The following is a 16,582-nucleotide window of genomic DNA, read 5'->3' as shown; positions in this document are numbered from 1 at the left end:
TCTACAGGAGTACTCTCCTTTATTCATTATATATAAATACGTGAGTCCGGTCCTATACCAGGGTCTCCGTTATTTTACTGGCAGCCCTTATGGTTAGTTCCTGGTCTCTCTCCCATTCATTCCCCGAGTACTCCGGGTCTGAAATCCTTACCTTCCACTCTGTGTAATTTAGAGCTTATTGGCCCAGTTTATGATAGGGAGTTCTTCTCCGCCGGAGTATTCCGGTTGCAGTTGAATTTCCGGCCTTGCCAGCTTTAGTTTGCTTAGGTGGGAGGTTCATGTACTTTTCTACTTTACAGACTGTTCGCTGTGAGGAGCCGGGTGCACCGCCTCTCTCCAACAACCCTACGGTCACGTAGTTTGTCGGACCCACGCTGGTTGTGCGGTCCGCCTGGATGACCTGATTGTTTGGCACCCTGATGGTTGTGAGGTTTGCTTTGCTCTCTGCACAACTGTCCAGGATGAGTTGGTAATAACAGTCTCTACATTATTCTTGCTTTATGCTCCTCATATTGTATATTATACATTGGTTATGAGGTTCCCGGAATGGGTTTCGTCCTTAGCTAATTGTTGGTTTTCTTACAGGCGGACGAAACTTCCAAGAAGTCTGCCTTGGAATCCCTCCGCCTGGGTGGCTGGGTTTGGAAGGAACGTTCCGTCGAAAGCCCTACGCCCTCGACGCCAGGTTGAGGGACTTACTCTACCCGGCGCACGGGTGGCGGCCGCAGTGCCTGAAGATCTGGCCACCCCTATCATCCAGCAGATCCGGGATGAGACCCAGCCACCCTGCGGATATCCTCACGCTGAGGTCTCGGAGGATGTTGCCGCCATTAATCTCGACCTGGAACCGATGAATGTAGAGCAGGACCAGGTGGTAAGTGGTGAGGTAGGTGAGGTTGTTGGGGCGGGCCCCCCATTATTTGACTCCCCTGCTTCATCTGTTTCTTCTTTTTCAGGCTTTGTGAAGTCTTCCTCCTTGGGTGATAGAGCTCCATCTGCTATCCCCAAGTTGAAGTTGAAGACTTCATGGAAGGCGAATATTTCAAGTCCTCGACTTCCAAGAAGGCATTGCCCTTCCCCCGTCGAAGGCTAAGGTCTCAGGACCTGTAGCCTCCGGGAGCAAGTCTGGTTCCTCCAGCAAAGGCGCGAGTAAGAGGGCTGCAAAACCAAGCCCTCCTCCCCAACCTGCTTTTGATGCAGAGGCCTTTGCTAACCAGCTTTATAAGCGCCACGGAGGACCTGATTCGAGATTTAGCGAAATCTCCGAGAAGCTGGCCAGTCATGATAACATACTGGCGGGAATGGCTCACCCACCCCAGCCGAACCACAGTATGTTATCCCCGACACTGCGGACCTCCCGCCGTTTGATGTCGGTAACCCTTGGCGGTTCGCTCTCCGGGCCATCCAACATGATGGCAAGCTGACTCTTGATGGTCTTGGCACGAGACGGTTGGAGGAATTGGAGTTCTTCCCCGATCTCCTGCCCCTTACCCAGGCTTCGTGAGACTTACGGAGGAAGCCTGGATTCGGTCGGACAAGGTTCCTAGGAGACTGTCATCGTCCCTAGGACCAAGCTCAGTCGGCTCTCCTGCGCACTCTGACGGAGTGGCAGGCAGATAACACGAAGTTGACTCCTTTCAAGGGGAACTTCACCATGTTCGCCCTGGGAGACAACCTTCCCACCCTTGCCTGGACAAAGTCGCTCTGGCTACGGCCCGAGCGTGCTTTGAGGGTATTCCGTACCTCAGCTTTAGAGACAGACCCTACTTCCTGGTATTCCCAGGAAGTAATGAGTTCTGGACAGACGCCCGCGTCACTTTCACGGTCGGGAAGCTGGACCCTTTCTGCGCCTCCACGCACAGTTAGCAGTGAGCAGCTCCCTAAGCTGCCGGAAGCTCTTTGAAAGCGGAGTTTGATGCTCGGGTTAAGTTAGCCCGGTCCTTGAACTCCGTATGCCTTACTGAAGCTACTGCCGCCTTCCTGCTCGACGAGCCCTTCTTTCAGGTTTTGGCTAAGTCCTTGCTGGCAGGTTTCCAGTCTGACTTATCTGAATTTATCTTGGCCAGACTGGAATGTAGGAAGTTCATCTTTGCCGATGCAACTATCCGCACGAGCCTAACAAGCTCGTGAAAAGCTCGATCTGGGGACCTAACCTCTTCCCTGAAGAGGAGGTCACAAGTGTTATGGCCGAGGCTACACGGGCCAACCAAAGTCTTCGCTCGCTGGGGCATTTCAGCCTACAAGCGTAAGACCCCAGAATCGGCCGCCCCCAATCGAGAGGAGGTAAACGCTTCAGGAGGCATAAGAGGCCTCACCACCAGGCGGTAGTCCAAGCCGTCCCGGTCTCGGCAGTGGCACAGCCTTCCACTTCTAAGGCTCACCCCAACAGTACGTGCTGGTCCAACCAGCTGCACCCTCATATGTGGCCTCACTGGCATACAACCCTACATATGAAGGCCGTGGTTATTTTCACGGCCTTAATAGGGTTGCAAGGGAGGAAGAGGCAAACCCCCTCATAGAGGAAAGCCCAATACCACCCCAAGGGGAAGACCTGGGCGTGGTAGGGGAATAAACCCGCTCCCTCCCACTGAGAGAACACAGGTAGGCGGTCGCCTGTTTTGGTTCAGGGACCAATGGACCTTCAGCCCTTGGGCACACAGCATTGTGTCCAAAGGACTAGGATGGAGCTGGATCAAAACCCTCCTCCTCTAACCAGGTTTTACCAGCCACCCACAGCAATTCTAAAGGATTATGTGACAGAATTGCTCAACAAACGAGCAATAAAGAAAGTAAGGCACCTAAAGTTTCAAGGCAGGTTATTCACTGTTCCCAAAAAGACTCGATCAGCAAAGAGTGATCCTGGATCTGTCGCGCCTAAATCTCTACATAAAATGCGACAAATTTCGTGCATGCTTACGGTAGCTCAGGTACGGACTCTACTTCGCGTGGAGCCGCACCACCTCTATCGATCTTTCAGACGCTTATTATCACGTCCCAGTTGCGCGGAACTTCTCTCAGTTCCTCGGTTTCAGACTCGGGAATCAAGCCTACTCCTTCAGGGTCATGCCCTTCGGTCTGAACATTGCGCCCAGGATATTCACAAAGCTGGCGGACACGGTAGTACAGCAACTCCGGTCTCAAGGGATATCCCTAGCAGCATATTTGGACGATTGGATAATTTGGGCACCAACAGTTCCGGAGTGTCAGAAAGCCACGTCCATAGTCATCAGTTTCCTGGAGTCGCTAGGTTTCCAACTGAACAGAGAGAGTCCCGCTGACTCCGAGTCCCGGTTTCAGTGGTTGGGTCTCCAATGGGATCTGTCATCTCACACGCTGTCCCTTCCGCCTCCCAAGAGGAAAGAGATAGCATCTCTCACCAGGAGATTCCTCAAAAATCCATCAGCATCCCGCCGTCCCAAGAAAGGGTCCTGGGTCTCTTCAGTTTGCCTCAGTGACAAACCTGCTATTAAAAGCGAAATTAAAAGACATAAACAGAGTGTGGCGGAGTCGAGCCAATGTCAAGCTCAGAGACAAGGTCTCCTCTATCCTCAAATCTTAAAGACAAGGTTGCGACCTTGGGCCTCGGTCAAAGGCTTGTCCAAAACAGTTCCGCTTCAATTTCCCCCTCCGGCACTAGTTGTTCACACAGACGCTTCTTAAGCGGCTGGGGGGGATATTCACCAAAACAAAAGTACAAGGAACGTGGTCCACAATGTTTCAGCAGTTCCATATAAACACCCTGGAAGCTATGGCGTATTTCTAACTCTGAAGAAAATCCGCCCCCCCAACCGGATTCATATCAGGTTGGTATTGACAGCGCAGTGGTAGTTCATTGCATCAACAGGGGCGCTCCAAATCAGGCCGAGTAAACCAAGTAATGGTTGCTATCTTCTCCCTGGCGAACAAGCACGGTTGGCACCTGTCAGCCACCCACCTAGCGGGGTACGGGCGTGGTGGCGGATTCCCTGTCCAGGAATGCTCCGTTGGAGACGGAGTGGTCCCTGGACGTGGAATCTTTCAAATGGATTTGCCGCCGGGTTCCGGGCCTCCAAGTGGATCTGTTCGCAACGGAGAGCAACTTCAAGCTCCCCCCCGTGGCTCCCAACCTGGACCCTCAGGCGTTCGCCATAGACGCAATGACAGTAGATTGGAACAGTTGGGAGAAGATTTATCTTTTCCCACCAATAAACTTACTGCTGAAAGTTTTACACAAACTCAGGACATTCAAAGGTCAATTAGCCCTAGTAGCTCCTTATTGGCCGAAGAGCAATTGGTTCCCTCTTCTTCAGGAACTGGGTTTACGGAGTCTTCGGATCCCCAAGCCCATTCTGACTCAGACAGTACAAACCAAGACTGTGTCAGCTTCCTCAAGAATTCAGAATGCCCTAGTTTTATGGACTTTATAAAATTCGCAGCTCAAAAAGGAGCGAACATTGACCCTGTCAACACTCTGTTTTTAGAATCAGATAAAAGAGATTCTACTATTAGACAGTATGATTCAGCAGTCAAAAAATTAGCCTCCTTCCTAAAAGCATCTGAAGCCAAAATCATGACAGCTAATTTAGGAGTTTCCTTCTTTAGATCATTGTTTGAGAAAGGCCTAGCTCCGGCCACTATTACCACAATCAAGTCAGCATTAAAGAAAGTATTTCTTACGGCTTTAAAATCGACCTCACAGATTCCTACTTTTCATCTATCCCCAGAGCATGCGCTGCGTCTGAGACCAGTATCACGCCCACAGTCTGTTACGTGGTTTCTCAATGACGTCCTTAAGTTAGCATCAGAGATGGATAACTTTCATTGCTCTTATCAGGATCTGTTAAGGAAGACTTTATTTTTGATTAGCTTGGCTTCAGGTGCTAGAATCTCAGAGCTGTCGGCTCTCACTAGAGGTGATAATTATGTGAACTTCCTCCCATCTGGAGAGGTCCTCCTTTCCCCCTGACCCTAGATTTTTAGCTAAGAACGAAGACCCACAGGACAGGTGGTCTCCTTGGAAGGTGGTGCCCTTCCTCAAGACCAGTCTTTATGTCCAGTTTATACACTTAAATCTTACCTTTTAAGAACTCCACAGAGTAAGTCGGGTCCTCTTTTTATCAGGGAGAAAGGTGGTACTCTTTCACTAAATGCTATAAGACAACAAATTTTATATTTCATTAAACAGGCCAACCCAGATTCAATTCCCAAGGTTCATGATATTCGAGCAGTTGCTACTTCCATTAATTACTTTCATAATATGGACTTTTCGGAGTTATCTAAATTTACGGGTTGGAAATCACCTCTAGTGTTTAAACGCCACTATTTAAAAATCGCTCAAGCCCTGAAATTTTCTACCATAGCTGTGGGAAGTGTCATCTCCCCACCTTAATTAATCATATCCTTTATCCTTTCCTTTCCCCCGCCCGCCTGCCTCATTTACTTTTCTGCTTATTCTCCTGGTTGATTATACCTCACTGCCTGGCTCCTCATATTGTTGTTTCTTGTACCTGTTGATGGAAAAAGCGTAATCTGAAATGCCATGATTGTTTCTCTTGTGGGGTACTGGACAGTTTTTATTTGGCTCCATGTACCCCAGATGAATGTATATATTAATGTTAATTGATTTTGTCTCTTACGTGTTTAGCCTAAGTTTACGTGTATAGTATTAAGGTTATATTTGCAGTTATTTTGTGAGCTTTTCATGTTTCACCTTGCTTTAAGTAATTTTAAGGTTTTTGGGGTTTTTTCTCCGTCGTGCCGGGACCTGCCCATGTTTCATAGTATTAAGTTTTTAATGTGCCTTAGATTTAATATGCCTTAGTCTTAGTGTTCTTGCTTCACGGAAGAGATTGCTTAATTAAAATTATTTTGGTAAAACTTTGCCTTTCCTTCAGATTACCCTCCATTTCTTTTTCCTAGTAGTTGCAGCCTTGGCATGATTCTCTATCACGATTTCACCGCTGACACGGGACTGGACTCAGAAAAGGGATTTTGACAGAGGAAAATCTATTTCTGAGGAAGGTCCCGTGTCACCCGTGACCTCCCTGAATTACCTAGTACTCTCCTCCCTCTTCTTGCACATGCCAAGTCTGGGGTTAGTGCTAGCATGGAATGAGGTAGGTGGCGCTGGTGTCGCCGTCCTGGCGGGTGTTTGGTGTGGGGGCTGTAACGGCTCACCGCTCTGTTCCGGGATTTTGATAAGGAGAGATCTTTCGAGTAGGTTTCCGTGGTAGTGGTAATTCACTCACCCTTCTTATACCGACGCCTTCCTAGAAGACGCCGACTGGGGGTAGTAACCCCAGCTTTCCTGAAAGCTCTTTTTCTCTGGTATATCTAGCAAGGTTATACCTAGAAATTCGTGCTGTAATGGAATTTCACCGGGTGACACGGACCTTCTCAGAAATAGATTTTTCCTCTGTCAAAATCCCTTATATATATATATATATATATATATATATATATATATATATATATATATATATATATATAATATACATATAATATATATATATATATATATATATATATATATATATATATATATATATATATATATATGAATGTCTATTCCTGTAATACTACAGTGTAATATGAATATCAGTAAGGCCCATAAAACACTATTTAGACGAAATATATGGTTTCAACGTTTAAATAGTGTTTTAATGGCCTTCTATATTCTTATATATATATATATATATATATATATATATATATATATATATCAAGATGATGTTGGTAATACTGCTTTATACTCATAAACAGGCTGAGAATGGTTGAAGAGGGAGGAGGGGGAGCCCAGGAAAAGTCTCCAGGGGGAGGGATATTGGATGGGTGGGTGCGATGGGAGGAGAGCGGTAGTAATGCTGTTTATTGGAATGAGTATGGAGAGAAGGGATTGTTGGGGAATGTGGGTGGAGAGGGAAGGAGTTTTGTGGTATGGGAGGGGATTGGGAATGCTGTGCAGGATGGGTGGAGAGGGGTAAGCAGGCGTTTGACTTTGTTAGTGCTTTTTTTGCTTTAACTTGTAATAAAATAAACATGCACCATGCAAGAGAGAGAGAGAGAGAGAGAGAGAGAGAGAGAGAGAGAGAGAGAGAGAGAGAGAGAGAGAGAGAGAGAGAGAGAGCACACTAAAAAGCACCCCACTCTACATACATATGCACAGCGTATAACACATTTTTTTTTTTTTACGTTTCATTAAAAGATTTTACTGCACTGTAATTTGTATTACAATAATAATACAGAACACAAGAGAGAGAGAGAGAGAGAACTGATACTGCATAAGAAACACCCTATATACTGTTCGTTACAGCTTCCAACAAACTCACAAACACACACACAAATACACACCTACCTTCCTGTTCGCCATATTTCTTTTAATTTCTTAGTATGACTTCTTTAGAGCTTTTACTTTATGTTTATTCATATTTTACTGAAGGATATTATTGTAGCTTATCAAAAAATAACCATGCACAATGCAGCCCACCCTATGTGGAACAGGAGCTTGAGAATCTATTTGCTTCTTTTAAAAAACTGGGATACCTGACTCATTGGTGGGGGAAGGCGCATAATAAGGCTAGGAAACTCTATTATGGGGAAAAGTGCCAAGACAAAGATGGTATAAACAAGAAAAGTATACTATAATGGATCCCAGCTACATCGTGGTTCAGCATTCGTGGCTTCAGTTAGTCGCAGATTTTTCTGTGGAACATAAATCCAAATAAACTGCGGAAAATTCCCTAATTTGCAGATTTTTTTTTGTAGAGCAACATTAGCTAATTATTGTATTTTCATGTTATTTTCGTGACTAAATACATTTTTTTTATGATAAAAAAATGATTTACTAATTTTCATATATGGCAAATTTTTAAAGTAATTTGTATTTTTCCTAATATACAAACCTGAGGTCATTGCATATGGGATTAAATTTCAACCAGCTGGAAAATTGGCCAATAAACTTTTGCAAGGTGGTTATGGTAACAGCTACTGATGTAAGGGCGGAAGCACTGCCCACCATGTCAGTGTGCATTCAATTCTATGCAGTTTACCTTTTGGCCCACGTAAGAGAATGAGGGATGGTAAGAGGTGGGCACTTTATGTAAAGACCTCAGGTTTGCGTCAGGAAAAATACAAATTACATTAAAGATTTGTCATTTGTTCCTACACAAATACAAACACTTTGTCTTTACATATGGGACACTTGCACTTGGAGGGAGGATTCTGAGTAAATCTCTGAACTCACTGGTAGCTCATCTCACCAGGGTACTCTCTTCCTGGTCATAAAAGAGCAAAGGAAGGAGACCGTACCTCTGATCTATTGAACAAAAGGGATGTTCACTGCCAGATTTCTTGGCATTTCAAATCTATGGAATGTAATATCCTTGATTCAAAAAGGTTTCAATGAGCCCATGGTGTCGGAGTCTAAGAATAACCAGCTGGTTTGTTCATACTCAGTCCCTCTCTCCCCTTACTAAAGATAAGGAAGGATTTGCATCCACTAATCCAAATGGAGCTAGTTTATAGATAGGATACTCAGTTATCTAGATCACCTGCATGCACGCCTGTCCAGCATGTGATGGCTCGTTTACTGTTCCTCTGCCCACTGGAAGAGGAAGGAAGACAGGAGAAAGGGAGGAGGCCAGTCGCACACACACACACACACCTACCCCTTGCAGCCGCACACCTTAGGCAAGATGCAACCTGTCCCTCAAGAGCCGGGTGAACTACCTGATTTGTTGAGTACCCACCATAGGACCCAAGGAAAAGGTGTCCAAGGACCTATGGGCAATGTCCCAAGGTAAAAGGAGATGAATGTGATCTGCATTACATTCCATCCTAGTGCTTGACCGACAGGTTCTTCCTGAATACGATGTACATGTACAGACTGATGTCCCTGGCCTCGAAAGATCTAGCCCACTATGTATTGATGTCCACCAGGAAGTTGTGGGGTACGCTCGTTTGATTATGTCACTATTCAGAGAAATGACAATTTGGACACCAATTCTCGGCCAACTCAAAGCTAACGAACGAGTCATTGCCATTGGACTGAAGGTCTAGTCTTTAACGAGGCAACATAGATGTCATACTGTCATTGGAGCCACAGAATCATAGAAGTGGAATGGTCAATCTCACTGATCATCTTCAAAACATGTAGACTGGCAAAGGGCATAAGCCTCCAGATGTAAATGGATACCAAAGACAGAGCAGAGCAGCACCGACTTCAGTAAGACGAGAAAAGAACGACTATGATCAAATTTCTTCAGAGGTTGAACAAATTTCTCTGGAAGCCAAGGTGCCAAGATCAACTGTGCTTATCTCCTGACTTTAATGACTGAACTGTTTGTAATTACATCCATCTGGCTGGCCACTGCACCGAATGTTCTACTGTCTATTTGTGTACCTGCACTGCAATAGAGTAGATGAAAGGATGCCAGGCCCTTTGTTGACCATGGCACTACTGTGGTGTTGTTGCTATCACCTTGAGGAGTGTTTATCTTTGGATCTTGAGACTCTTGAAAGTCAAAAAAGAACTGTGTTTAAGTTCCAAGAAAGGCATGAAGACTGCCGCCCTGGTCAATGTTTTGAAGAATGAAAAATCTCTGGAGGAGGATAGTGTAACCAAGGTACTACCTTGGTGCTATCGCTATTAAAGGAGTCCCTTTTCGGACCCTGAGACTCCTGAAACTGACTTGAGATCCACATAACATTCCCTCCCTCTTAGGTTGTGGATCAACAGGCAATTGCAGCAGCAGGTACTTTTTGGAAAGTGAAGACTGCCGCCCTGGTCAATGTTTCAAAGAATGAAAAATCTCTGGAGGAGAATAGTGTAACCATGGCACTACCTTGGTGCTGTTGCTATCAAAGGAGTGCCTATTCGGACCCTGAGACTCCTGAAACTGATTTAAGATCCATATAAAATTTCCTCGCTCTTAGGTTATGGATCAACAGGCAATTGCAGCAGCAGGTCCTTTTTACACCTCCCACATCTTCCACCCCTCACAGGGGGAGTTTAACTGCAAAGTCAAAAGAAATGGAGCTCCTAGACACCACTTCTTGGATGAATCGGAACCAAAAACAAGCTGTCAGCACTTAGTTTGGAGGTGAAGTCCTAAGCAGTAACGCAAAAGGTTTTCACTTACAGAATCCATTTATACTGTGTTGTTATACTGATCTATTATCATCGTAATATGTATAAAAAATCTATCATCCCAACATCTGTAATGTTTACTGTACATTCTCAGAATCAGCTGATTGAGCCTGCTACTGAAAGAATTACGAAAATAATTTTTTAGTTGCTAAAAGAAACAAATGTATTATTGGAATTATTATTTTCAATTTTGTACATAAAAGTAAAATGGCTATACAAAGGTAAAGTAACATACTTTGTTGAGGTAAAATCCCTCAAAATCACAAAACAGCTGTTTCCTGGTTCGTTTTACCGATGTAAACATACATATCTCAGTTCTCTCTCTCTCTCTCAGTACTGTATATATCCTTCATGAAATATGAATTACTATATCATAAACATATAAACATGAAACTAAAACTCCAGGAAGTTCATAATGCCATCGAATGTGTGTGCATACAGTATAAAAGTACTGTACGTTACAATTTATATTTTGCTTTCCTTGGTTTACTGTACCATTTTTATTACAAGTTTAGTTGATTATAAGTATGATGATTAACACACACAACAGTACACAAGAGAATATTTTATCACTGCTGACTGCATTTATAATTTCGTATTTTTTTCAATTGCATATTTGAATATTTAGGTACAGTACTTAACTCTACTTGTGAATTCCCAATGTTTCCCATATCTATTGTAAAAAAAAAAAGAAAATGGGACAGCTGGGATACTGTATGAGAAAATGGCTGAGCCTGAATATAGCAGGAACTTGATTAGTTTTTGTGTGTAGCTGTAAGCTGTATATTTTTAAGGGTAATGTTGCAAGATGACTTTGAAATAATATTAAAGTGTTTTAGGATGATAGTTTAAGGCATATTGGGTATTTGAACTATTAAAGTAGGCAGTTATATGCATTTTTACGGGGGGTAACAACTTAATGTGGATTTTCACTTTACACAGGTGGCTGTTGTCCCTAACATTCGCAAATACCGGGGGTCAACTGTACCTGCAGTACTGCAGGAGCTGTTATTGCTGTGTTTGGTGCAGTATCTCTTGTGCATGACCCCACCAATTTCTAAAAGGATTGGGAAGATGCAAACCCTTCAGAAATCGTCAACAAAATTGAGACCAGCTGGTCCAAGACCAGCATCATAGCCTAGTACACCAAAGAATGGTCTACTTTCCAGGATATCAAGAATGCCAAGGACAGGCTGAAAAAGTATGCAACAGGCTTTGGGAAGAAGACGCTTAGTCAGTGAGGCCCCCAAAATCATGGGCAAGCCCTGGCATGAAGAGACTGAACACTCAACCCTGATCTGGTTTCATCAACAGAGGTTGAGAGAGAGGCATGTAAATGATGCTGAGTTGAAGGCCGCAGCTACAAAGTTTGCAGTCTGCATGGAGATGCAGCCATCTGAGGGTTGGCTGTTTCGATTCAAAATTCAATGTGGGCTTCCCAACATGAAGACCCATGGTGAAGCCTTAGATGCTTCCAAGGAGGAATAGAGTAATTCTGGCAGATGTTGCAGGACCTAAAAGAAAAATAAAGGCCTTGTTCCGTCAAGTCAAATCCACAACTCTGATGGAACTGATTTATTTTATCACTCCTTGCCAACTAACATCTTCACTGATGAGAAGGTACAGAAAGCTTTTGAAGCAACATGTGTCTGCTCTGTTATGTGCAAAGGCTTCTAGTAACCATCAGTGTGCCAGTCATAGTCGGATGTGAAGCAACCCCATGCCCTGCATTGGGTGATGGATAGTCTCCCAGTGATTTGATATCATTCGGCAAAGGCTTAGTTCAAATCCAAGATCGTTTCTGATTGGTTCCATAACCACTTTTGTTAAGAGGTTATTCATCATCAGACATAGGATCTTGGCATTGCTGATATATGGCAAAGGCTTTGCTCTTCATCAACATGTGCCCGCTATCCTACCCCAACCCAAAGGTTGGAGATGAAGATTGTATTTGGGACAAGTTTTTGACCCCTAAAATGACTGCATTCATACAGTCAATGGACCAAGGTGTTATTGTTGCAACAAAATAGTTACCTATTAGGAAGTTCCTGGAGGAGGTGATAGTGGTGTTCAAGGATGAGCAGAAGGAGCAAGGCTTGGATGCATGAGGGAATGGACTCTGGGGAACCTGTGAAAATATTCAAGTCTGCTATTTACAACTATGCAAATGCTTGGAAGAAGCCCAGGGGTAATAAGACCAGATAAACTTCCAAGGTTTTTGATGTTGACAACTTTCATGCCCAGTAAGCGAAGGGAGGCAACAACTTTCCTGGGGAAAAAAAAAAAAAAAAAAAAGTGGCTGAATGACAATGGTGGCGGTCCTAGCGTCCAACTGATGTCCAACAACAGGATTACTACCACAGCTGCTGCTGGTGAGATGGAGGACGAAGACAATGATGACACCAACTACAAATCTACTTCACAGCCAACCACATGCTGCAACGACTTGAGGAGGATCTTGGGCGACTTCATTGAGTCAATCAAGAACCAACATTGACCAGAATTGTTTTGCAAAGACCTTGGAGATGTTTAAAGAAGTTTGAGAAACATGGCAGTTGGTGACTGAAGCAGTCACCAACAATGATTCTGTGAAGCAGAATCATTGTTCTTTCCATCAATACCCTCGACAGCTTCTTCAACCCCCACCTCTCATGCCCCCAAGCACATTGCCTTCCACTTAGGTACTAGGTCATTCAGCTGAGAAACACAAGTAAGCACTTCAGCAATCTCTGTTAACTTGCCAGGTTCTTTCAGCCAGGAATATGATGTGTCTCTGCTGCCTATTGAAGGACCCCCTAAGCACCTCAACATTTCTTTTGAACAATTTGCCACTTCATGACCTCGTTGAGAAACAGGAGACAGTGATGGAGGAGGGGGAAGACTTGTAAAACCCTCCTTGCAAGTTTTAAAGTCCAGCCCTTGCACGCAGTTTGGGCATGAGAGAGAGAGAGAGAGTTTTATTTCATATATCCAATACTGTAAAGTGTTTTGCATGGTGTTTTCAAGCATATAGGGTACATGCACACTACAGTCCTGTGAAGATAAAATAAAATAGCATGGACTTATTGTTTTACATATGAGTATAGTGTATTTATGCAGTGTACTTTGAAGTGACAAACGGGGAAAAAAAGGGTATCAAATTATAGTTTTAAATGTGTACAGTACAGTAGTGTATGTCTGTACAGTACTGTGTTTACTAGCATATAGTGTATGTGCACAGTCCTGTGAAGTTAATAAATAAGGGGAAAAAAAGGATAGAAATGTATGGTTTTACATCCATACAGTATTGTAAAGTGTATTATTTGATATTCATAAGCACATAGTGTATATAGTACTGTGTGGTGAAAGTCATTATGCACTGAAATGAATTTACATCAGCTTTTATATGTTACTTGACAATTTATATTCTACTTAAACTGCAAAATGGAAGAAAGTATCAATGCATTTAAGCTCTACAAAATAGATACCCCAAAAGAAAACTTCATTAACTAAGTACCATATTGCTATTGCCATACCTGGTTCCATATCCATCTGAGGCACATGACACCCAGATACTTGAAAGTCCTTTTACAATAGAAGCAGAAAGGCCTTTTCCTTGTTCCATGAGCTGCTGATCAGGATAATATTCTTTATGATCTTGCATCATTGAGAAGAGTTCAGCAATAAGCAATTCTTCATCATCCACTTTTCCATACTTCTCAACAATGCTTTGAAAGTTTTCTTTACCTTTAACTACCTTCTTGAAGGGCTTGTCAACAGGGCAGTTGCCAAAACCATGGAATCCTGGTTCCAGCACTTTCCAAACTTTCTGCTGACTGCTATATACAGCAGCATCATATGTTGCACCATTAGGTTCTATAGTTATCAAATGGAAAGGGTTATAAAGGGTTCCAGACGTAAAAATATTTTTCATGTAATCCTGACCAGATTCTGTTCCTAGAAGGAAATCAACCACTAAAAATCCTCTTCCCGCACAATTTTCAACAAAAGAATCCTTTGGTTGTAAAATGTTCAGTAGGCAGGCAACTTTACCCCTTTCTTCAACACCAAGCCAAGTCCCTCCCTCTCTACCTTTCTCATTATCCATACCTAGAAAAAAAACATTATGAATTACTACTATACTAGCTTAAAAACAGCAGGAGTCTTCTATTTACATACAAATACTTTAACACTTCAAAAACCAAGTTTTTGGGGGACCAGCAATTACACCCAAGTATATATTATCAGTCCTCTTGACCTGGAACCTCACTGCATAATCAGCTGTACACCAATATATCTGAGAATGATGACTCATGCCTGTGGGTTTGTGCATAAAGGTACTTGTTGGGGGTAAGGACACTGGTGGGGCTTTCTTCATAAAAAATATGGCAGTATATATGGTTGAGGATATACAAATTTTTTCTCAACTGTTCAATTATGCTTCCTGCACTGTATCTTTGTAAAATGCTTATACATATCTGATTGATACTCCAGATACACAACCTTCAGACCAAAGAAAAACTTAGAAAGAAATGTAAGCAGAACAACAGGGGAAAAAAATGATTAAGTCTGTAACTGTCCTGAAGGGCTAAGACAAACCCGGGTACAAGCCCCTGTTGCATATACTGTACTGGGCCCATGGGAACAGTCACATGGATTAGTTGGTTCTATGCTGGACAGTACCCAACCTGGGACAATCGGGACAAGTATTGTACTTTGCACAGAGGCCCAGTCATGTGCATAATGGTCACCACACTGCAAGGGGGAGGGACCATATGAGACAGCTGTTGCAAGAGATGGGAGACCAGTCATGTGTGTGACCATAGACTTCCCAGGCCAGTTCTGGATAACCAAGATGGTCAGAAACCAAGGGAAATACACTATCCTTTCACACCTCAGGAGAAGTACAAACAGTAAAGGAAGCACAGACCAGCCCTCTTATTCTTGAAGGACCTAGCAGGTGACCAGGCCAGGGCAGGCTTGTAGACTGGGGGGTCCAGTAATGGGCAAGTTTGTGAACCAAGAAGTCTGCTCTACCCATGGTCATTTGTTCTGTGTACAGGATGGACCATTATACCTCTCCAATGATGATGATGCCCATTAAATGCCCTCAGGACTTATTACAGTACTCAGCCTTCCAAGTATTCTTCCTATGTTCCATCCCATCTGAAAACCAAGAGGAAGAGGATGGTCAAGTGAAGGACAGAGAGGCACTAATGGAGGCTCAGATTCTGATGGTATCTACGAAAGATAGGCTGGTAGGACAGCTTTTCCGAGAGTGGAAGGGCTCTCAGGAGATCAAACAGAAGTGCAAGAATGTCGCAGAACAAGGCTTCCTGTGGCTGAAGTATGGCTATAAGGGTCCTGTGGGCATTGCTAAACTTCTGCAGTATATCCAACATGGTCTAGTAGGGCTGGGCTGTAGTTTGGAAGCTTGTGATTAAGGATGCTGGTAAAGAGGCCTACTTGGCCAAAGGACTTGGTTTTGTTTGCTTAACCCTTTTGCTTATGACTTATACACAATTACATCTGTGAGAAGTGGCATTGACTTGAGTGGTAAGTGTAAAAATTTTTATACAGGCAGTCCCTGGTTATCGGTGATCCGGTTTTACGGGGCTTGCCTAGCGACGACGATAACCGGATTTTCAACACTGATTCCCGGTTACTGGCGATGATCTACGGTTATCGGTGCTGATCCCCAGTTATCAGCAGCACTGATCCCTGGTTATCGGCACCAATAACCAGGATACCAGCGCCGATAACCGGGGATCGGCGTTATTATCGTTATCGGCGTTATTATCGCCGATTTTCGGTTGTCAGCGATTTTCGGTTATCGTCACGCTGTCGGGAACAAAACCCCCACCGATAACTGGGGACTGCCTGTACCTTTTTTTGTTCAAAGATGCATAGCTCCAACAATTTTCAAAGTAGACTGCTAAATTTTTTCATTTTACTGATGAATAATTTTTCTGTACAATGGCAAAAAAATCCCCTAAAATAATTTTTATGCTGGTTGAATAATGAGTACAAATTATGAGAAAATTTTGCTCTTTTCCCCCCTCATAAAATTAACCAAAAAAAAATTATTTGTGATAAAGTCTTCGTTTTTTATCCATATCACACCCAGATAGATTACCTAGTTATTTCAATGCAGAACGTAATTATAGCAAGGAAAATATGAAAAAATGAATGACAACATAGCACCAATTTTTCCATTAGAAAAGTGCCAACCATCCACGCGATGCGCGCAAAAAAGTTTTCATACCTTTTTTTGTTCAAAGATGCGTAGCTCTGACAGTTTTCAAGGTAGACTGCTCAATCTTATTTCATTTTTCTGCTGAATAATTGTTTTATACATTGTCATGAAAAACCCCCCAAAATAACTTTATGTATCTGAAATAATGTGTAGAAATTACAATACAGTAAAATTTTGCACTTTCCCCCAAACAAAATTTGCCAAAAAACTATTTGCAATCA

The 16,582-nt window shown here is 43.3% G+C and overlaps 1 protein-coding gene across 4 annotated transcripts in view; it reads right to left on the bottom strand.

Annotated features, from left to right (window-relative positions):
* Positions 1-16,582, bottom strand: part of Tango2 (transport and golgi organization 2) — a 120,117-nt gene that overhangs the window by 56,798 nt on the left and 46,737 nt on the right. For all 4 annotated transcript variants that reach the window (XM_067091775.1, XM_067091777.1, XM_067091776.1 and 1 more), the window contains exon 3: positions 13,642-14,215. In XM_067091775.1, coding sequence (XP_066947876.1) covers positions 13,642-14,215 — 574 coding nt within the window. The remainder of the gene's footprint in view (positions 1-13,641; positions 14,216-16,582) is intronic.

Source organism: Macrobrachium rosenbergii, chromosome 48 (genome assembly GCF_040412425.1).
Source record: "Macrobrachium rosenbergii isolate ZJJX-2024 chromosome 48, ASM4041242v1, whole genome shotgun sequence".
Lineage (NCBI taxonomy): Eukaryota > Metazoa > Arthropoda > Malacostraca > Decapoda > Palaemonidae > Macrobrachium > Macrobrachium rosenbergii.
The sequence above is the reverse complement of the archived record's forward strand: the minus strand, read 5'-3'. Positions and strand labels throughout refer to the sequence as shown.